This window comes from Oculina patagonica, chromosome 1 (assembly GCF_052425735.1).
Source record: "Oculina patagonica isolate OP01 chromosome 1, crgOcupat, whole genome shotgun sequence".
Taxonomy (NCBI): Eukaryota; Metazoa; Cnidaria; class Anthozoa; order Scleractinia; family Oculinidae; genus Oculina; species Oculina patagonica.
The window spans coordinates 28,649,857-28,671,944 of record NC_135758.1 but is presented as its reverse complement, the minus strand read 5'-3'; the positions used below and the strand labels follow the sequence as shown (position 1 = coordinate 28,671,944).

Sequence of the window (22,088 nt, the reverse complement as noted above, 5' to 3'; positions counted from 1 at the left end):
TTTGGACTGGGAGCGAGGTATTTTGCTATCTACGAAGAAGAGGGAGTCGGAGTGCAGTGGTCAAATCTTGGCAAGAGTCCCGTATGTATTTGCTTTATTTGTACTTATCGAGTACGCAGGCGACACGTTACATTTACAATAAGTTCCTTTGCACTTATTTGCACTCCCACCCTTAACAAGACTTTATGCTGTTCTGATGCATACTTCAGTATCTAGGCAAATGTCCCCTCAGGTAGCACTTAATAGCGCTTAATTGTTCATAAAGAAAAAGTTGTTTACTAATTTAAGAGTTGTTCATTAAAAAAGCTCTCAAATGCCTTTAATCGCCTAAGGAAATAGAATACAACATAGAGAGGCGACGTGTACTTTTACTTCATTTTAGTAAATATTACCTTGTGAAAGGCATTCGAAGAATTAAAAGTGGAACAGGCCCTCGAAGGCCCACTCAAACAAAGGATGTTGACCCTGCAAATACGCGGCTGTACAACCTCGCAACTCGTCATGTATTTTTGTTATAACGACCCATCTAAACATCTGCACTTTCTACGTACCCTTTCCCTCCTTTTTGCAGTTTATGAATCTTGCCATAATTCCTAAGATGAAATAAAAGGGAAATTAGAGTGCAAGGCACACGGTTATCTAAAGGGCAAGCCGTTGTGACGATATACGGTCGAACTTCTTTAATAAGGACACCAAAGGGTCAAGGAAGAGTGTTCGTATTAGAGTATATATGAATTTTGGTCTCTTTCGGACCAACTGAACTGCCCGTATAATATAATATGAAGGTGTCCATAAGGAGAGGTTCGCCTGTAGCTGAGTAAATCCTTACATCCCCCTTCTTTCTCTTCCTCAGGTCAAAGACGATGAATTCAACCTGCTAACAGTTCTGTACTGTATGATGATGGACACTGTAATCTACGCTATCTTGGTGTGGTATATAGAAGCAGTTCATCCCGGCTCGTACGGCCTGCCCCGGCCGTGGTATTTTGTCTGTCAGCCGTCCTACTGGTTTGGCCACAATACGCAGGCCTGCCCTAAGATGAGCCGCCGAACATTTCAGATGATGACAGCTGATGAGCTGGAGGATGCGCCTCAGGCTCAGGGGCTGCTGGCGTATGAACGGGAGCCCATTCACCTGTCACTGGGTGTGACTATAGAGAATCTTGTTAAGGTACCAGAGTAATAAACTTGCTAACGAACGAGGGAAAATTTGCAAAAAATGTTGCCTTGAAAAATTGCTCAAAGACCCCCCCCCCCCCCCCCAAAAAAAAAAAAAAAAAAAAAAATCTATGTTTACCTTATCAAAGGAAATTATGGCTCCTGTTAATTAAGTACAATAAAGGAAATTAATGCGAAATAGGAGGTCAATTTTTAAAATGAAGGAATAAACGCGGAATAAACGCGATTAACAAAAGGAAGATTTAAGATTGATTTTTTTTGGCTAAAATCATAAGTAGTTGATGTTTCAGATGTCGAACTGCCCTTCTGAAAGCAGGCTAGCATGAACTGGAAATATCGTAAAGAAAATACCCGTCAGACTATGTAGGATTTCATATTGCAATGGATCGAAATACAAGGTAGTACATTTTTCAGAAGAAAAACGAAACTATATCTGGCAGGATCCAGAATTTGGGTTAACATTAATTGAAATTGAGCGTTAATTTTCCTATAATAAAAAGTATATAAAATAGGCCACCCTAGAATCATTTTGTGCAATGCACAACAAGTTTCCTCAAATTGAAGAAAAAATCCAAACAGTGGTCAAGTAAGATGGAAAAGTACCAAAGAAATAAGAATAGACTAAAAAAAGAATGGATAAGACTGTTTAAGATTAAGATGGACTGCGGAGGCAGATTTGTTGAAAGAAATTCTGCACAAGTTACAGTATAGACGTTTTTTGCAAATCTTCATGCCCAGATACTAGCTTGTGAAGGAAAGTTTTCTCCTGTTTTCATTAGGTGTACAAGGAAGGCAAGAAACTAGCAGTAGATGGATTAACACTTAATCTATACGAAGGACAAATAACTTCGTTCCTTGGTCACAACGGAGCAGGCAAGACCACCACTATGTCCATATTGACAGGCCTGTTCCCTCCCACAGCTGGTACTGCTTATATCTACGGCTGTGATATCCGTATGGACATGGATAAGATTCGACGCAGTCTGGGCATGTGTCCGCAGCACAATGTCTTATTTGACAGGTCAGAAATCAACACACGGTTTATCATTCGTGTTACACATTCCTTCGACCAGTTCCAAACATGTAAATTGTGTTACGTTTGTTGTTGTTGTGGTGGTGGTTAGAGTGGTTTTCAATTGATTGTTGTGTAACCAAGACCAAAGTAATTCCTTTGGCCAATTGTAAAAGACACAGACATTCCAAAAAAAGACAATCAAGAGTAAAAGCAAACACATGTAGACGGCGCAAAGTGCGAGAAACGTGTGTGAGCGAGTCACGATTGATTTTGGTTTTACTCCTGATTGGTTGAGAAAGTGGCGCGATTTTTTAAACCAATCACTAAGGGTAGTAATGGAAAACCAAGACAAATGCGAATTACTTTCGACACTCAAGTGAAAACCGCTCTATTTACTGACAAAATGAGATTAACAGGAGATTTTTCGCGATTTTTAGGATGACAGTGGACGAGCATCTATGGTTCTATGCACGAATGAAAGGGATGCCTGAAAAGGAAGTCAAGAAAGAGATGGATCAGTTAGTATTGTGTCCGTGTCGTTTAGAGCCCGGTTGTTCAAAGGATGGATAACGCTATCCAACGAAAAAAATTACTGTACTGTTGTGATTTATGTGATACAGAGATAGCGTTTTTCACCCCTTTAGGGCTTTTGAAGATGAAGTTCTAGAGATAGTGTTGTGCTATTTCAGTTGACAAGTTTGCAAGATAGATTTACGGGTTTGTTAAAAAATTGGATAGCCCAGGGGTCGATTCAGCACTTGCAAGTACTCCTAGAGTTGTTACGTCACTGTGATTACTGCTTAGCAATATCTCTAGCTTGTTGCCAAGTCTAGGACATGTTTTGTTGAATATAACTACCATGATTCCCTGCAGGCGTGACGCATAGAGAGAATTTGTAACCAATCAAATAGAAGACAAGTTTCCTGAGAGGTCCGCATATATTAGTAACGTTGTTGACAGTTCAAATTTTGTAGGTTATCTTTTGTTTACGTTCTAGAACGTTATTGGTCCATTGCAAAAAATGTCCTGTTCCTTTGTTTTCAATTAACACTGTGATTGGTTAATTTTGTTCAGGGTGCCCCGGTTCGAGTAGTCGCACTGTAAGTTGTAGGCCAAAAGCATATTTTAGGCATTTTTGGTTAGAGGTTTTCGTTCAGAGTGCAGCAAAAAAAACAAAACAACAACAACTAAAATGGTTTAAACCTTGTTATTACTCAACAGGCTCGTAATGGACGTAGGACTTCCCACTAAACGCCATTGCGCTGTGGAGACCCTGAGCGGGGGCATGAAAAGAAAGCTCTCTGTAGCTATGGCTTTTGCTGCTGGGTCAAGAACTGTTATCTTGGATGAGCCCACTGCTGGTGTGGATCCTTATGCAAGGAGGGCCATATGGGAACTTCTAATCAAGTACAAGAAAGGTAAGAAAGCATTTGCAGGCGCTGCAGAGAGCGCTTTTTCGTTGTGGTATGGCAAAATTGTAAAACAAACTTAAGAGAAGATCCTCGCAGTTATGAATACAACTTAAGCCGTTGTATTCAAAACTGCGAGGATCTTCTCTTCATTTGTTCTTCATCCGCAGTTCAAATATATGATTTCATATACTCATAATTTCAAACTAGACATTCCAGGTAATTCAGTTTTGTTAAGCGAGGTAAAGTTTTTTTCGGAGAGGACAAAAAACGGTACTGTTACTTACCATGTTACTGGGTTAACGCAAGCTGTAAGAGAGTTCTTTTGCATCTGATGCTCAGTTCCTTGATCCAGTACAACCAGTCGGAATGTTGGAACGTTGATTTATATTAATTTTGATGGTATCTTCTGGTTGTATGCAGAGGGGTTTTCCGTCAAACTGTGCCATGTCTGTCATATCGTCCAGTTGTTTCTCACCATATAGCTCCTCATCGGTCATGTAATAAACTTTTGTCAACTCTCTCTAGAACGGACACCTTCGGGACCAGCTCCAGCTGTCCGTCTTAGCGAGGTCTCCGTCTTATAGGGAGTTTATTGCAGTAAACTGAATGAAAAACGGCAGAGACGGGAACTACATCAGCTGTCCCTTTTAGAGAGGTGTCTGTCTTATAGGGAGTTTAGTTACAGTAAATTGACTGAAAAACGGCAGGGACGGGACTAACACCAGGTGTCGGTCTTATGGAGGTGTCCGAGAGAGTTGACCGTACATGCCTCATTCGAGGCTTTTGTGCATTCTGTAAAAATGAAGTCGTTCGTGAGATATCACATTCAGTAAAAACTGGACATTGCAGCTAACAACAGTAAGGTAAGGTAAAGTCTGTATCCGAGCCATGAGGCCCATACAGCCGGAGCTTATCCCGGTTTCCGTAGCATTAAGCGACTAGGAGTATTTCTACTCCCCCCTGGATGGGATGCTAGTCCATCGCAGGGTTACCCCCCAGCAGTAAATTCGCCGGTACCCATTTATACACCTGGGTGGAGAGAGGCACTGTGAGAGTAAAGTGTCTTGCCCAAGAACACAACGCAGCGCCCCGGCCAGGCCTCGAACCCGGGCCGTTCGACTCGGAGTCGAGCGCGCTAACCATTAGGCCACCGCGCCACCCACAGCTAACAACAGTAGCTCTCCGATTCTTGTGGATAAGGGTTGTAGAAGACGAGGGGATTGACCATGGTGTATTTTGAGTTGAAAACTTTTAATTTTTCTTTCTGTGTCACAGTAGTCTTGGTAAAACTAAGCCAAATGGTTATTTTCAGGTCGCACCATCTTGCTATCTACACATTTTATGGACGAGGCTGACCTATTAGGAGATCGCATTGCTATCGTCTCAAACGGAAAGCTCCGCTGTGTAGGTTCACCACTCTTCTTGAAAAGCCACTTTGGAGATGGCTACCACCTTACTCTGGTGAAGAAGCGCGACAGGACCCCTCAGGGGTCTATAGTGAATGTTCACGTGTCACCTACAGGATCCAGCCAGGGCCTGGAGACCAGTGAGACGACTCCAAGCGACAACACTCTCCAACCAGGTCAGTGCAGCTTTAAAACACAGGAATTGTCAAGGCGTTGCCGTTGTACGGCGTTGTATGGCAAACAGATCAATCCCAAATACTTGTAGCCTGTGTACAGCTACAAGTATTTAAAAACTCTCGATTTTTAAGCGATGGCGTGACATCGCTTTATGCCGGAGCCCTTCGATCGGGTCTGTACGTCCCGATCGAACGACCGAATAGGACTGGGAACTACCTACAGGAAGAACAAAGATCAAGGTTAGCACAACAAGAAATCGCCGCGAAGAACACAAAGCAAAATACTCCTGGGAAGTTAGAAAAGACTAATAAAAGATATAAACGATAGAGACAAATAGTATTTGACAAATTCTATTTGATTCAGTAAACAGACATCTGTACAATTGGCCTTGGTGTTAAGAACAATGCGCCAGATAGAAGAAATATGTTGTATTCGTTTCGGGGTTACTGCCCTTCAATGGAAATAATTGAAATGCCAGCTCTTTTTTTAAATAGTCTGTCGCAATCGAACAGAAATCAAGTTTAACTTAACAAGAAATCGCCGCGTAGAACACAAGGCAAAATACTCCCGTGCAGTTAGAATGGAACACTACAATGTATAAACGAAAGAGATTAATTATAAATGATGGGATTTATTATATTCAGTAGGCAGAAATTTCTAATTCTTATAATATAAAGGGCCGCTGTGAGCAAGAGACCGTTTGACCTTTCTTTAAAAGCTTGCTCGCGCGTATCGTATGTCGTTCATCAGATGTCACACTATAATATAACACAATCTCTGATGAGACAATTGCAACATAGGGAAATCTAAAATAAAATAATAAAAATATAAAATAAAATATAACTGTTGTTCAACTGAGCAAATCTACAAAGAAAATGTATTAATTGCATCCTTTGCCTGTGAATTTATAAGTACTGTGTTTTTTACATTCAATCAGATCCTAACTATGCTATTTATACAATCACTTACATTGCTTATGTTTAAAAAATGTAAGCTGCAGTTGGATAAGGGTCTTTTTCACGCACAAGGTGTCAGCTACTTTCATTTACGATAAGTTTTTGACAAATTTCTTTAAAATTATGTAAGACCCTTGTGAAACGTCATCGCTTCTGCATGCATTGCGTGCCATTTATTTAGTGGAGCGGGACGGCTGTACACGGGCTAAATTATCTGCTACTTGTAATTGGACGGTTCGAGCAACTGTCTTCCTTCCCCTTCCCCGCCCCCTTTTACTGACGTCGGTGGTGTTATCTGTTACATTATGCGTTTTTGCTTTGAGTTCTCGCTGGTGTTCTGTGCTACGTGTGCTCGTAACGATTGGCTCTCAGATTACTTTGTTTTTAGCTTAACCACAGACTTACGAAAAGGGCCAAAGAAATATCCAGAACATTTTAATGTTGTGAATGTCTGTTGTAAAAATGTCGCAAAACATTTTGCTATCTATGTCAAAAGTCTTGTATTGTGAACGCGTGTCTGTGTTTGTGGGCTTGAGGTCTAGTTATAACAGGAGAGTGTTTACAAGCCTGACCAATGTTCTTGCTGTTAAATTCTTGGTGAAGATGCGAACAAACTAACGATTGAATGGACGGACGGACGAATGAATGAACTGTGGCAAACGAAACACTTTGTTGTGCTTTTATATCAAAGACATAATCCTACAAAACGTACATCTCTAAATAGACTGTCATTTCCTTGCTCGAATTCAGAGACTACCAAAGCTTCATTTTTCAAGAGGCTCACTTTGTGACTGAACGTTTATTATCCACAGATCATCTGACCAGCAGCGAAGATCATGTTAAAAAAGTGATGAACTTCTTAAAATGCCACGTGCCCGCGGCCAAGCTGGAGCAGAACACGCAGCAGGAACTGACGTTTGTACTTCCAGATAACTCGGTCAAGCGAGGAGGATTTAAAATTTTCTTTAGTGAATTGGAGACCAAAAAGGACGAACTGGGGATAGATAGTTTTGGACTGGCTGATACTGCCCTAGAAGAGGTATGTTTTGTAAAGATCATGGAGTTATAGACTAGGGAGGCGCAAAGGCTGAATAGTGCATTTGATTCCAAAAAATGCACCCGAAATATTTTTGGGCCCGAACAGTTTTCGGGAATTTTGAGAAACGCACACAAGGAATCCCCTCAGAGGGAGGTCACTGAGTTCGCAAAGTTTGCTTCGTTTTGCTGATGCTATGGTTGCGTGGTTCTATTGCAGGTTTTCCTGAAAGTAACTGACGTTACGTCTCAAGATGAATCTGGTAAGATGGTACTTTTAATTAATGTGGTCTCCTTTGTTCCATTTTTATTAATTTTTTGTACGATTTTACTGATTTAGTCCTAATTCTTGCACTTTCCATCGCTGTTCTTCATGCACTCCTTGTTATTTTTGTGTCTAGTGTACATTTTTTCTTTTAATTTTTTGAAAGGATTTTGGCGTTTTCTTTCTAAGTCAACTCTGAAGTGTAGGTCGTCCTTTTTCCAGTCCTTTGTTATAGTTTAAGCCTTGTAGTCTTCTGCTCAGTTCGAGAATTTCCTTTCTAATAACTATGCAATATCAGTGCAAGACGGTTTTTCTGTTTTGAATAGGTTTTTCCTTGTCGTAATCCACCTTTTACTACGATAGGGATTAGTCACTGCTGGGAACTGAACACTTTGAGATGCACATACATTTTCTCGCAATGCCACAAAATTAACTTTACTTTTTGCATCCCACGAAAGAACTCAATTCCTCCAACTCTGACAACGCTTCAAACCTGGGCGAGTCTTCAAGCACTATGGTCAGCGGTGACCGCACGGGGCTTGGTGACGAGTGGGACGAAGATATACCAGGAGAAGGAGAAATCGAACTTGGTGACTTGTCAAGTGTTCGTTATGATGCAAGAGAACAGCTGTTAAGCCCGGAGATTCAAGAAGAGGCCAGCTTTCAATATAGTGAGTGGATGATATAATTAGCGCTTTGATTGGCTGGTTGGTGTTGAATACAGCACTGAATAGTCGTAGTTAAAAATAGCAATGATATATGTAGCACTCTGATTGGCTGGTTGGTGTTGAATCATGAATGCAGCACTGATATAACCAGTGCTCTTATTGGATAGTCGAAGTTAAAAATAGCAAAGTCAGGATCAACTTATGCAGGTTTTAGCATCCAACTTTGTAAATATGGGTTAAATTGTATGTGTAATAAGCAGCGTGCAATGAATTTAAGGTCCGCTGGCCTTGGGCTAATGAAGTACCGCAAACTTCCGGTTATAAGCCCTGGGCTTATACAACTTCGTAAGGGGTTTTGTGTGGGCTTATAAGCGGAGGGGCTTATATCCAGGGGACTTACAAGCGGAATAAAAAAACGTTTCGAAACGAGCCACGGAAGTGTTGATCGAAATAAGTTTTTACGTTTAAAACGCATAATAAACAACATTTAGCCCAGTTCAGTACTGTCGTCCGGCAGAGGGGGGCTTATATACGGGGGGCTTATAATCAGATGTATTTTTTTTGTTTCCAGGTAGATGGGCCTATAACCGGGTGGGCTTATAAGCGGGGGGTTGGGGGGGGGGGCCTTATGCGGGCTAGTGGACTAACAAATAACCCTTCTCTTGCCCGACAGGCAAGTAAAGCATTATAAGCATCGTGCTTATGAGATTTTTTTTTTTTTTTGGGGGGGGGGGGGGGAGGGGGCTAGTAAAAACAACTTTCGGGCTAGTACATCCTAAGCTGGAAAATTCAATTTCTTTGCCTTCGTATCTGTAATTTTGTCCCTGTCTCTATAGTTTAAAGCGTAACAACAGGAAAATAAATTTTGTCATTTTCCTTCGCTTTAGCTGATCAGACACCGTTGAACACGGCATTCCAAGGTGTTGGCACCCGCACATTGACTGGCGTGTCTCTCAAACTACAGCAGTTCTACGCTTTGGTTGTCAAGCGCTTCCATCACGCGCGCCGAAACTTCAAAGGTGTCATCTCTCAGATTCTTTTGCCCGCCATTTTTATCACCATTGCCATGGTGATGGCCCTGTCGTTTCCAAAGCAACCAGATCAACCTCCACTGGAGCTGTCTCCGTCCATGTTCCCGCGGCCAAACTACATCCCGTTTGCAAACGAGGCCAAGGGAGTGAACCAGTTGGCGTCACGACTGGACAAAACACTGACCCTTCTCTCTGGGGTGGGGGCGACGTGTTGCCTGCGATCAGTCAACTTGACAACAACGAATGTCAAACCCTCCAAGGAGGCCCTGGCTGAAATGTTCAACCAGTCGTGCTCGGTATCAATTGACGAAGTGTCAGAAGAGTATTTCCAGCCGTCAAATCTTCACTTGTCGTATATTTATACCAATGGATCCAACGAGACACATTCAGTGACGCATAAGGATACAGGCCGCGGGTGCCGGTGCTCCGCTAACAAGACAGCTTATGTGTGTGACAGGGGCGCGGCTGGAAAGCACCCTGATGAACTGGTCACCATAACGCTGGACACCCTGCAGAACATCACTGGGAGGAACATCTCAAAATACTTATTGTACACCACGGAAACGTTCAGACTTCACAGGTAATAAGCTGTACGCACACCGACGAAGCTTGATGATCCAGACTTGGTAGGATTTACTGAAAACGTCCGAATAACCGAAGTCTTGATAACGAAATATCGAACATTTATGAAACATTTGCAAATTAAATTAAACGGAAGGATAGAAATTTATTTCCAGTATTGTTTAGCATTATGTAGATACGGTCATAGATACCGTACATAAAATATAAATCCATTTTTCACTAGGCGTTGTCCTCGGCGTTGCCGTCCCCATTGCTCAAGCTCCCTAATAATTAACAGATAATGAACGGACACTTTCGGTGATTACTGTAACCCACTTTTTAGGAATGGAAATTAATATTCATGAGGAAAATCAAGTCGACAGAAAAAATTGTACAGGTTTTCCAAAAGTTCCTGCAAGGGAGTGTCTTGGACCGTAGAATTAAATATTGCTTGTTGGAGACGCTTAAGTAAATATTTGACTTAAGGATAAATGATTGAATTGAGAGACTTGGAAATTCTCCCCAGAGTCTGGCTGTTTTGCAAGAAACTGAAACAGTTCTGAGCTTTTGTGACGTATTGACATTATGTTCTGTAGGTATGGTTCACTGTCATTTGGCGAAGTGGTTAGTTTTGTACCGCAGAAGTTAGACAAAGTTAAAATAACCTCTGTTAGGAGACTTGCCATCAGAGAAGCTGTTAAGGTTTGTAGTTGCTTTTGTGTGTACATTTTAATAGTTTTCCCTTTAGAATTGTTAAAGCACTGTTTATTGTTGTGTAACAGTTAGCTTCTTTTCCTGTTTAAAGATTTTGTTTGAAAAATTCATGTCTTTTGCGAAACATGCTCGGCAAAGCTGTTATTTCAAGACAAAGCATTGTTTAACTGTTTTACCCATTTGACATAAAAGATAAATTAAATTAATTAGTGACATAAAACTTAAATTAAAAACAGTCTCCCCTAGTTCAAGGATTTTAACTTGAACATTATTTATTCCCTTCATATAGGCGTGGTACAATAGCAAAGGCTACCATGCCTTACCGACCTACTTGAACGTCATGAACAATGCCATTCTACGAGCCTCTCTGGCTAAAGGAAAAGGAAACCCTGCTGCTTATGGTATGTATTCATTAGTGTTAGAGCGATTTTCAGTTAAGTTTTGAAAGTAATTCGCGTTTCCTTTGGTGTTGAATAACTATGCTTGGTGAAACTCGCGCCACTTTCTCAACCAATCAGGAGTAAAACCAAAACCAATCGTGACTCGCACGCACGCTTTTTCCCGGTAACATGTAACATGTACTTCGAGTTTTGATTGGTTCGCTGGACTGTCTGTGTCCTTTGTGATTGGCCAGAGTGATTACTTTGGTTTTGGTTTTACGACACTCAATCGAATATGGCTCTTAAATGGATACCAGGAAATAACTAAGTAAAGTTGTTTTTAAATCAATTGAAATATCCTAAAGTAATCCGGCCTGTTTATTCTCACTATGACCAGCCGGCGCACTTATGTCAAAACACAGTAAAGAAAAAAATCTTATCAAGTTTGTGTTAACAGACGTTTCTCTTTCCTTTACAGGTATTACGGTGTTCAACCATCCTTTCAACCACACCGATTCAAATCAACTCTCGGCCACATACATGTGAGTAACAAAAGCATCTTTTTAGTACGTTAGGAAAACAGCCAGCTAAGCATCCAGTTTGAGATGCAGCCAGTTTGAGCCTGCAGTTTTCAGCATGGATGTTGCTAAGAAACGTGACGTGTCCTGATTGCGACGAACTGACGTCAACTTGCGGGGTTATTTCTAATTGGACAAGTAAATTGGCAAAATGTTCGGGTGCTTTACGAAGTTTTGCCGAAGACGGCACGTGTTTTCCCGACTCTATCGGAGGGCTTAATTCGTTTCATAAGAAAATATACTCATGTATCTTTGCTTTAAAAAAAAACTACAAGACCAGTTAGGTCGAGCTAGAGACTCTTTATTCATGAAGACCAATACGTGCCGTTTCTTCTTTTCTCTCTTTCAGGCGTCAAGGCACAGATCTAGTGATTGCTATCTTTGTTATCATTGCCATGTCGTTTGTGCCGGCCAGTTTCGTCGTGTTTCTTGTAACCGAGAGAGCGTCCAAAGCCAAGCATCTGCAGTTTGTCAGCGGTGTCGATCCCGTCATTTACTGGCTTTCTAACTACGTCTGGGATTTGGTAGGTGTCGAGGTTCACGGTCAATGTTTCGTTTAGTTTGTTTTTGGGGTGTTCGGATTATAAGGCCAGTACAAAGTGGATGATTTCTTTGTGATCATAACTGCTCTTTAAGCTGAATTTGGTAAGTGAGCTCAAAAGCTAAAAGACATTTTTTTCCGTAGCGATATCACCATAATGTCAAACAGACAGACAAAATAAGGACGGGGGCTTAAGAAATCGTCTGGATGCGGAACCAAAATCTCAGAACTAACATTAAAAGAAATGTGTAACAGTCAGTGAGGAGAATTTTAATAATTTATTTTTGTGTCTCTTTAGTGTAACTACCTGATCCCAGCTTGTGCGTGTATCACTCTGCTGCATGTGTTCAAGGTGCCTGCGTATTCCTCAGACACGAATTTCCCAGCTGTCGTGTGCCTGTTCCTGCTTTATGGGTGAGTTGATGTGATGTAACTATAAAGTTAGCCATTACTTATTTAAGTTCCATGGTGGAGAGAGCACTTTCGCACCCTCGCACTAAGAGTGAAGTGTCTTAGTTATCCAATAACACAACACAATGATCCCGGAAGCGGAGTCCAATGCACTAACCATTCGGACACAGCATCTCTTCTATGGAGCATCGAAGGAATGCTACTCTTAGTAAATTGACGGCCACGTCTTAACTATGGCGATTTGCTAACCGTGAAATGTTGTCTTATTTCAGGTGGTCCATCACTCCCATCATGTACCCAGGAGCATTCTTTTTCAGTGAAGCTAGCTCAGCTTACGTGTTTATGATCGTGGTCAACTTGTTTGTTGGAGTCACTGCCACAGTCACCACCTTCATTCTTCAGCTCTTCCCTGATGATCTGGTATGTACACTCATGACCCTTTACCTGAGCCCGCAGTCTCGCGTCAGAGGAATTTCTCAGAAACATGCAACCGATGCAACCTCGTGCTCAGGGCCATCTCCGCTTTCAACTCCGCGACCGCCCGCCATCTTGAAAGCGGAGCGGAGATGGCCCTGGGGACGAGGTTAAGAAACATGGCGTATCCTTATGACATCATACTGATTCACTATCATGCGTGAAAAAAGTCGCCAAGTGATCGCGAGTGCTCGTCTTTCTTTTGGTTACTAAGTTCTTACTATTTTTTTTCTTTCTTTCCTACAGGTGTTAAGCAAAATTTTCGATGCCTTGCGAATTATCAATCTTGGATTTCCAAACTACTGCTTGGGACACGGGCTTATGGATCTGGCTTACAACCAGTATCTGACAGAATACTACACGCAGATAGGTATTATAACCACTTCTAGGTAATAACGATCATATTACGGTACTAAGAATTAAAAATAACAAAAAATACAGAAAGAGAATTACGCTTCTAAACAGATTAGAAGGGTCCGTCCTTAGTTACTCAACAACGTCTGGTTAGGGTCATTACGCTGAATGCTGTAGTAACGATGTGGACAAGGCATAAGACACTTTTCGGAAAGTGCTCGTACTGTTTTATGATTGGTTGATACGAGTCGGGAACGCATCGTGTGTTTTCGGTGACTTGCACCAAACGTGTTCGTTGTGAGTGGAAGTCGTGAGTTTCTGACGCTGTTTAGTGCGGTGTTTCTCATAAAGTTGTTGTGTGTTTGTAGGTGAATACGAGAAGATTCGGGATCCGTTTGAGTGGATGCTTACAACACGTAACTTGGTGTGCATGGCAGTGGAAGGAGTTGTGTTCTTTATTCTCACCGTCCTGATCGAGTTTAGATTCTTTGTTAAGCCGAGGTAAGAAATGCACATTCAACATTTGCCAAGCTGTCAAAATGAGGTTTGCAAGTCACTTAATAATTTTGCCACAGGTCAGCGAGAAGTCAGGGAATTTACTATCTGTCAGAGAAATTTCTTGTCATAGCCAGGTTTTGGTAGGGAGTGTCGTTGACCACAGTTATGTTATTATGGTACACGAAAATTGTTTTCTGCAAAGAAATCGAAGCATAACCGTGATCAACGACACTCGCTGCAAAAACCGGTCTTACTATGGTGCGTGGAATTTTGTTTATGGTCAGACTCATTGAAAAAGTCAGGGAATTTTTGTTTTCTTCGTGGTTGGCAAATATGTCTCGTTTCACTGCGTCATGACACAATGATGCGGATTTTAGATAACGTACGCTTATCACGTGTCCCCTCAGGCGCACTCAGGTGTCCAAGGAGCCAGTCGAGGGGCTGGATGAGGATGTGGTAGCTGAAAAAGAAAGGGTTCTTAGCGGAGGCGCCAACAGGGACCTCATACGAATAGAGAACTTAACAAAGGTGAGCTGACCCGAAGATACAGGATTCACTCATGAATGGATTTAACCCTATTACTTGGAAAAAAAAAACAAATCAAACGAAAACTTGAGCAGTAAGCGGCAGTTACTGTGCTGCCCTGGGGGGAGGCCTTAAAAATCTTAGACGCAAAAGCTCTGCGATGATAACACTCCCTCCCCTGGATAAAAGGCAATGGCTTTATAATTTATATATCTCAAGGACGATGCAATTTCTTAGAATTAAGCTTATTACTCTCCTACTTTATGAGGAACTCAAGTATGTGATCGATCCTTAATGGCAAAGAAATAAGTTAGAATTAACACAAAAGAAATTGAAGTAAAAATTAAAGTACTATCAAACCTTATCTTCATTTTCTTGAGGATTTTTGTAAAGAAAGGCGTCGCCGAAGAGCAGGGAAACTGGGAATATCGCCAAAATATTAACGCAATATGTGGGACTGTAGCAAAGTAATGTGATGTTTTTTTTTCTGTAGGTATATTATTCAAGAAAGAGAGGTAAACATCTTGCTGTGGACAGACTGTGCTTAGGAGTACCAAAGGGAGAGGTGAGCTGTACTTTGCCTTGCTTAATTCCTTCCATTCTTCACTTAATTCCAGGTGCAAGCTCAAATTTAAAAATCTCCTCATAGATTGTTATACATTTCTTTGTAGGTTAGCTCTAAGAATTTGGTGGTACAAACTGTGACTTTTTTCTTTATTCCCGTGACCTGTTCGTTTTGATTTTATAAGAACAAGTTTTGTATTTCAATTTTTTCGTTTTTCGACTTCAGGGAGCTTGTTTTTTTTTTTTTTCTTCTAGTTTTCTGAGATTGCCATCACAGTTATGTAAAATGTTGTGTGCTACGTTTCTGAATACTAATCCGTAATTTTACACGTGTTAATGAAAAAAGCGTACACTTTCCGTTAAGTTTCCTCTATTCTTGCTATAACTGTAGTGTTTCGGCCTGTTGGGCGTGAATGGAGCAGGAAAGACCAGCACATTTAAGATGTTGACAGGAGACACTTCCATGACTGCTGGGAATGCGTTCCTAAACTCCCACAGGTAAGCTAAAACGCCTTTACTGATAGGGCATTCACCATCGCTTAACTGTGTTCTCAGTATGTCATCAATGTCTCGCAAGAATAAAAATAGGGCCCCAATGGGTCCATGTGTTTTGCTGCTAGAGCAAAGTCTTAGGGAACATGTTGATGAAAGACAAGTGAGTCGAGATTGAAATCCAACGTCTTTTATTGTCTGTCACTTGTGTGCAGGTTAATAATTGCACTATATTGTAGTCACTTTGTGTTAATTCAATCCTGATAATTTTACTGATCAATGTTATGTTGAAATCAAAGACAGCAAACATAATTTAATTACTAGTAAGTTAACGTAATGTCTGACATGATTGTCTCTTTGATAAAAAACAGTAACTCTTAACATTATAAAAAAATCTCAATGAACTCAATGTGATTCTTTTAGTGGCGTTATCTCACTGGTTACCGTTAGTTGTATTTGGAATCATTGTCACAATGGTAGCGTTTTAACAACAACGAAAAAGACAGAATCTATTGACCTTATAAGAACTCAATGTGATATATTTATTAGTGACAAGACAGTGGTTCTTTAACCACTTTCACCCAAATTAAACACTGGAACAACTAACTCTTAACAAACTTGTTGTGTCACCCTGAGTTAAATATGCAAAATTCAGAAATTATAAATAATCGCACGCGCACCGGCGTACAACAACAGAAAGACGGCGTTGAACGTAACGCAAAGTTCATTTTGAAAGCGAAAGTTTACAAATAATTATTATCATTCGTCAGTCATCCCTTCACGCATGAACACTCGTCGAATTTCAGTGTCTTCACAACAAGATCGGAAGATCGATAAGGACCAATTTTTGATTCTGCGAAAGTTCGTTTTCTTAAAGTTTTAGAAATTTGTGAAGTTGGAGGATTCACTGAGGACTGCGTAGCCGAAGATGCAGTGGCTCGCTGGACATCAAATTCTATTTTTCACGGCGTTTAATTAATCTTCACAAAATAAACATGTGGCGCCAGCGCGTCTGGCAGTCAAAAATTCATTTTTCAAAAAACTTTCCCTTTCCAGCTATTTTAGCGGGGCTTATACTATAGTACCTACCTGTCAGTCGTAGAAAAGCTGAAATTTAAGGATGAACTGTTTATTAAATGAAGACCGTATTATTTTTTAATAACTAGTAAACAAACTGGTCGCCACGCATTTAAACACGAACTGACGAATGTTGCATCTGATGCAGTGAATCTGGTGAATGAGAACTTCCTTTAATATTTCTTTGTTTTCGACGGTGTGCACCACTGAATAAGTTTCTTTCCCATTGTGATGTTACTAGTATTAATTCGTTTCTAGCTGTCTTTTATATAGCTCGAATACAGCTACAATTAGCGGTGCAGCCTACCAGCATGGTATATTCCTTTCCAGCTGTCTTTGCGTGACAAGTTACACGTTCATACATTTTATTTTAAAATATGAAGTTCAGAGTTAATACAGTACTAGTATGCTGTAGACAGTGTAGACAAGGTGAGGGTAAGTTTATTTTCAAAGCGAAAGTTTACAAACTGTGCACTAACCGGTCCTTTGGAGAAAATATTTATGACCTTCGGCGAGGTTCCAAGTCTTCGCTCTTTTCGTAAATGATGAAAACTGCAGAATAATTTTCTCATAAAACTGGAGTGGTCGCGCCACAGTTTGTTTTCTTTCCCAATGCGATATACTTTTAAATCGGTTTTCTGTTTTCCAACGTGTCCAACGTGGTTTGCGTTCGAATACTTTGGCCCGTAACTTCGAATGCGATCAGCGCTACGGTTCATTGGTTTCGATTTTGTTTGTTCATGGATTTGATTGACATCGGTAGTTCAGATTTCTCCTCTGTTACGGCACTTACACCTTACGGCACTTACACCTTACACCTTACGGCACAAACTTCAGCTCTCAATGTGTTTTGCTTGCAGCCATTGCGGCTGCAGCAAAACACAAAAACTGATCGAATACCTTGTTTTTCTGATCACAGTATTGTATCTGAGATGCAGAAAGTGCACAAGTGCATGGGATACTGTCCTCAGTTTGACGCTCTTATTGACGAGCTGACAGCCACTGAGCAGCTGACTCTGTATGCACGACTCAGAGGAGTTCCTGAAAACGAACTGCAGAAAGTAAGTGGGACTATCCTGTATGTAGCGCTCTCTACCTTTGCACTCATAAACCCCTTACTCTCGGAGCCCAAAATTTAGACAGATTACTATAGTTCTTACACGAACTTTTACATCTGTTGTTACAGTCTTAGTTTGTGACCTTTTAAATGAAAGCTGTTGAGAAGTACTTTAGTGAGATACTGTAATTCAAGATTTCGTAAAATATTGAAAGTTAATTTTCTCATCAATTCTGAACTCTTAGGTGTTTCTACCAACAGATTAGTTTGTTATTTAGCCCGCGAAATGCCGAACCAGCTTGGGGCGATCAGAGGTGGCTGTATTCGAAGGCTATTCTGTATTTTCTAACTCAAAGTTTTCCTCTTACTCTGTTTCCGTCGTGAATATGCGTTTTAGTCCCTATTTGTTTGCGTCCATGGCCCACTAGCTTTCAGTCGTAAGCAGAACTCGCGAGCTACCCTACAACCCAACGTGTAGGAGGCTAGGCTCTGTCTGTCTCCGTAATACGTGAAGTAGTGTTTTCCTTAGTCAGTAACGTGAATTATCTTTTGAACTCTTGTGGCATCTAGCAGGCTATGGTAAACTGTGTTTGGTAATAACTTATGTGGAAATCCCCCGGGGAAATCCACAGTTTAACGGCGCTATTTTTTGCGATTGATAGGTTGTGTCCTGGGCGATCAAGAAGCTTGCACTAACACGCTATGCCAACAAACCCAGCAAAACCTACAGCGGTGGTAACAAGAGGAAACTCTCCACCGCCATGGCGCTGATTGGTAACCCGCCAATAATATTCTTGGTAAGAATTCCTTGATTTGGTTCTTGTATCTTGCTCAAGACTTAAAAGTTTAGAATTCGAGCGAAGTTAGTGACTTTGTGCTGTGCCCTCGAGCCCAGGGGGGGTACTCGGGATCTTAAGTGACGGGGATGATCGAAGGATTTTTTTGGGTTCGAAATTTTCGATTCCGGGATTTTTTTGGGTAGGAAAATTTGGCAAGTATTTTTTTGATTTAAGTAGGGATGTTTTTGGGTATTTAAAACAATCTGAACATTCGTGGTAGTGCTTTCGCTGCGTTTTTCTGTGAATAAAGTACAAATAAATGTGTTTTGCTGTTGATTTTTGAGGGGCTAATTTTTGATCTAGGGATTTTTTTGGGTTATGTTGGAAGCCCTCGGGATTTTTTTGGGTCTTGAATTTTGCCCCCATTCGATCATCCCCGTCATTTGAAATCCCGAGAACCCCCCCTGGGCCCTCGAGCAAGGCTCTTAAAGGAACTATGTCACGGGGATTTTGCATTTTTTGGTCTAAACTGTTTTGAAATAAGTGGTAGGCAACTTTACCCATAAAAGACATTGTCTTTGAACATGTAACTGAAGATATAACCTTTATTTGGGGATAGAAGTCAAACTTCGGCTATAAATATCGATTTTTTTGAAGGTGCCGGCGATCTCTTAGGGAAACTTAACAAAGCACTCAGGGGTGGGGGAGGGGGTAACCTGCGATAGACCAGCATACCATCCAGGGAATGCAGCGAACTCCTTGGTGGTTTGGTAAGGAAACTAGAGTTATGTATTATCTACATGGGACCTTGTAGCTCTACTTGATAGTATTGATATTTCGTCCTTGTGCTAACTGGTTCCTAATGTGTCCGTTAAGGATGAGCCCACTACAGGAATGGACCCGCATGCCCGTCGCTTCCTTTGGAATCTGATTCTGGAGATCATTAAGGACGGACGCTCAGTTATCTTGACTTCACACAGGTCAGTTTTTAAAACATCCACCAAAACTCCTGCCATGAATGAATCAGTCCTTTTCTAAAATTCATGTATCTTTATCATTCAACAGTATGGAGGAATGCGAAGCATTATGCACTCGTTTGGCGATCATGGTCAATGGACGATTTAAGTGTCTGGGAAGCTGTCAGCACTTGAAAAACAAGTTAGTAGCGTGTTCTTGATATCACTAGCTCTTCGAATCTCATCTTTATCTTTTCTTAAGTGTACTGTATCAAGGTCAATGTGACTTACACAGGTTCAATTTTCCTGTAGGTTCGGGGAGGGTTACATTATCACGGTCCGGGTCCAGGGAGACTTACCGAATTTGGAGCCTCTCTACCAGTTCTTCGCGGACAAGTTTCCACGTGCCACACTGAAGGTAGGACACAGTTAAATGTTCACTTTGAGTTAAGCGAGTAGTATGGTAGGGATGTTTTCGTCCCTTTTTGAAGTGGAATCTCATTCGCGTTCTTATGTATTCCGCCGCACGCCAATGAGATTCCACCGCAAAAAAGGACGAAAACATCCTTACCGTACTACGTAGGTGATTCATACAGTTGTGTATCGCAGTGGACCAGTGCAGTCTCCAATGAGTATGACATTTATTGAGGCGCTTATCTCAATTCAGCATCCATAATTAACCAATAATCTCACAATGCAGCCTTGTTATCACTTTGTTCCTTTCTGTAATAGCCCTTAAAACGGTTGCTTGCGTTCACATGCAAACGAAGCCTGACTCAAATGCCTCGTTTGTATGTCATTTTGCTTACACTGTCTTTCTTCGTTTCAGGAACATCATCACAACATGGTTCAGTACCAGCTCCCCTCGGGTGTGATGACGCTGTCCGACGTGTTTGGCCATATCGAGTCATCTTATGAAGCTTTGAACATCGAGGACTATTCCGTCAGCCAGACCACTCTAGATAACGTAAGAGTGACCTGATCTTTTCTTATCAATTTTTCCTTTCATTTCTCGTTTTCCTCTGTTTTGTGAGCTGGATTAAAAAGTTCTTTCTTTACAGGTTTTTATCAACTTCGCCAGTCAACAAACGGACGAAACCGATTATGATGACAAATCCCCGTCGTCAGTAAGTACTGGGTCGAGATTCAGAGTGCGCAGGCGCGCCGAGAGGTTAAGAGACATATGGTCCGATGAAGTACGCTTCAGTGCTTTGGAAGAAGAGGACGGGGAGCCTGGGGCAGATGACGATGAGGACTGGCAAGTTACCTTCTCTGACCGGGTGAGTGTTAAATGGTGACCGCTCTTTTCGTTGGTTTATTTCCAGCAGGAAATTCGTTAGCGAATTCTTTTCGCCTTGGGATTAGATGGCTGGGCTCGATTTCTGCCGCTCTCTCGAGTCCGGGCTTTGTTTCGGGGAGGAGCGCGGGCTCATTCCCCGAACAGCGGCTGGTAATCGAGCCTTTGGAATGGCGTGCTAAGGGAGAGCACCTGAATCTTTGTGAAAAGCCTTTTTGTGCCCATGGGTGTTCGTTATCGGGCGCAAAGGATAGGAGTCAAGTTACTTTTCAAGATTATTACCTTTGTGGTGACTGTCGGTAGCCCTGCAAACGATTTCCTGACTGCACGGAGCTACTACAAAATTTCATACCTCTCTTCAGAGAGAGTGTTTCGTCACATTTCCGAACACCGAGAAGGGAGTTGAAAATACGACGTGCAGCGGAGTACTTCTGACGAACTTCGAGGTGTAGTCAGACGAATTATTAAATTAAACGTGTTTGAGAACGATAAGTAAAATTTTGATTCGCTCCTCGACCTGAACCACTAAAATCACATTTACTGCTTGCTCTGTATACAAAGCTACTTAATCACAGCAAATCATGTTATCTTACAGGCACGCCTCAGCTTTGGGACTTCCGGGGATTTCTAAAGGACAAGTCATATTTTATCTTGAAGAGGGACAGTGGAGGATCTAATTTATGTTATAGTAAATTAATGATGACGTATCTATTAGCGTTGTATTGTTCTGGTTGTCGTCTGTAAAAGCTCGACCAGATAACAGACAAAAAGGAAACCTAAATTATATTTAACTGTGCGATCAATGTAGCAGTATTTATCATTATTTATAAACTGTATTTGTTGTCTGGCTACGAGGTTTTCCAGTAAGCAAGCTGAGCGGAAAAGTTAGTTTATACAGGTTTTTTACGCCGTTCAGTGAATAGTACTAGAAAGGGAACTTCTGAAGCAATGTATTTAGGTGGTGCTAAGGTGAAAAAAACGGGCGAAATTGAGGGTTGTTTTCTAGTTAAAATATACAGATAACCGCTGGATTTCGGAAGTCGCTTGTTATTTTAATAGTTAGTAAGTTGTGCAACGGCTTGTTTTATACATAGCAAACTTTGTTGGGTAAATTGTGATAAAAAAGGGAAAAGAGAATATTTAATTAAGGGGAAAATCATAAGCATATTTTGGTCGTCATTAACATCAATATATATAATGTAAAGTCAAATGAAATCAAGGGAATTAAAACAAGAATTAACCCTTATGTTGTTTAATGCGATGATCTGATTATAGCTTTGGAGTGAATGTCAGTATAAATCGAAGAAAATTCTAAAAATGTTGCCACTGTCAAAAAACCGACTTTGCTTATACTTTGTCAGTTTGAAGGTCTAGGTACGTAACTAAGAGAAACGAAGTTAGGTTTTTGAAATTTTCAATTTCACGTAACTAAACCACGAAAAACGGTCATCTCTCCACCCAGGTGTATAAATGGGTATTGGCAAATTTAATGCTGGGGAGGGGTTAACCCTGCGATCCAGGGACGAGTAGAAATACTCCCTGTCGCTTCATGCTACCGAAACCTGGATAAGCTCCGGCCTGATGGGCCGCCAGGCCCGAACGCAAACTTTGCTTTTACCTTTAATGTGGTGTGTACAAGTTGATTCAGCGGCTATGCGACCAATCAAGTCATGAATGGCACCGTGC

The 22,088-nt window shown here is 41.2% G+C and overlaps 1 protein-coding gene across 1 annotated transcript in view; it reads left to right on the top strand.

Moving 5' to 3' along the window:
* The window catches only part of LOC144662184 (ATP-binding cassette sub-family A member 2-like), a 47,731-nt gene extending 26,083 nt beyond the window's left edge, over window positions 1–21,648 (top strand). Inside the window, exons 15-43 of the mRNA XM_078522946.1 lie at window positions 1–81; window positions 854–1,171; window positions 1,959–2,200; window positions 2,632–2,712; window positions 3,416–3,612; window positions 4,919–5,188; window positions 6,958–7,184; window positions 7,401–7,443; window positions 7,904–8,116; window positions 9,001–9,724; window positions 10,302–10,407; window positions 10,709–10,820; window positions 11,278–11,341; window positions 11,727–11,901; window positions 12,217–12,332; window positions 12,602–12,749; window positions 13,050–13,173; window positions 13,526–13,658; window positions 14,063–14,183; window positions 14,674–14,745; window positions 15,136–15,242; window positions 17,233–17,374; window positions 18,033–18,167; window positions 19,026–19,129; window positions 19,215–19,307; window positions 19,418–19,523; window positions 19,935–20,072; window positions 20,167–20,385; window positions 20,998–21,648. The exon at window positions 1–81 is cut by the window's left edge and continues 255 nt beyond it. Coding sequence (XP_078379072.1) covers window positions 1–81; window positions 854–1,171; window positions 1,959–2,200; window positions 2,632–2,712; window positions 3,416–3,612; window positions 4,919–5,188; window positions 6,958–7,184; window positions 7,401–7,443; window positions 7,904–8,116; window positions 9,001–9,724; window positions 10,302–10,407; window positions 10,709–10,820; window positions 11,278–11,341; window positions 11,727–11,901; window positions 12,217–12,332; window positions 12,602–12,749; window positions 13,050–13,173; window positions 13,526–13,658; window positions 14,063–14,183; window positions 14,674–14,745; window positions 15,136–15,242; window positions 17,233–17,374; window positions 18,033–18,167; window positions 19,026–19,129; window positions 19,215–19,307; window positions 19,418–19,523; window positions 19,935–20,072; window positions 20,167–20,385; window positions 20,998–21,033 — 4,647 coding nt within the window. The 3' untranslated portion in view covers window positions 21,034–21,648. The remainder of the gene's footprint in view (window positions 82–853; window positions 1,172–1,958; window positions 2,201–2,631; window positions 2,713–3,415; window positions 3,613–4,918; window positions 5,189–6,957; window positions 7,185–7,400; window positions 7,444–7,903; window positions 8,117–9,000; window positions 9,725–10,301; window positions 10,408–10,708; window positions 10,821–11,277; window positions 11,342–11,726; window positions 11,902–12,216; window positions 12,333–12,601; window positions 12,750–13,049; window positions 13,174–13,525; window positions 13,659–14,062; window positions 14,184–14,673; window positions 14,746–15,135; window positions 15,243–17,232; window positions 17,375–18,032; window positions 18,168–19,025; window positions 19,130–19,214; window positions 19,308–19,417; window positions 19,524–19,934; window positions 20,073–20,166; window positions 20,386–20,997) is intronic.
* The last annotated feature ends 440 nt before the right edge of the window (window positions 21,649–22,088 follow it).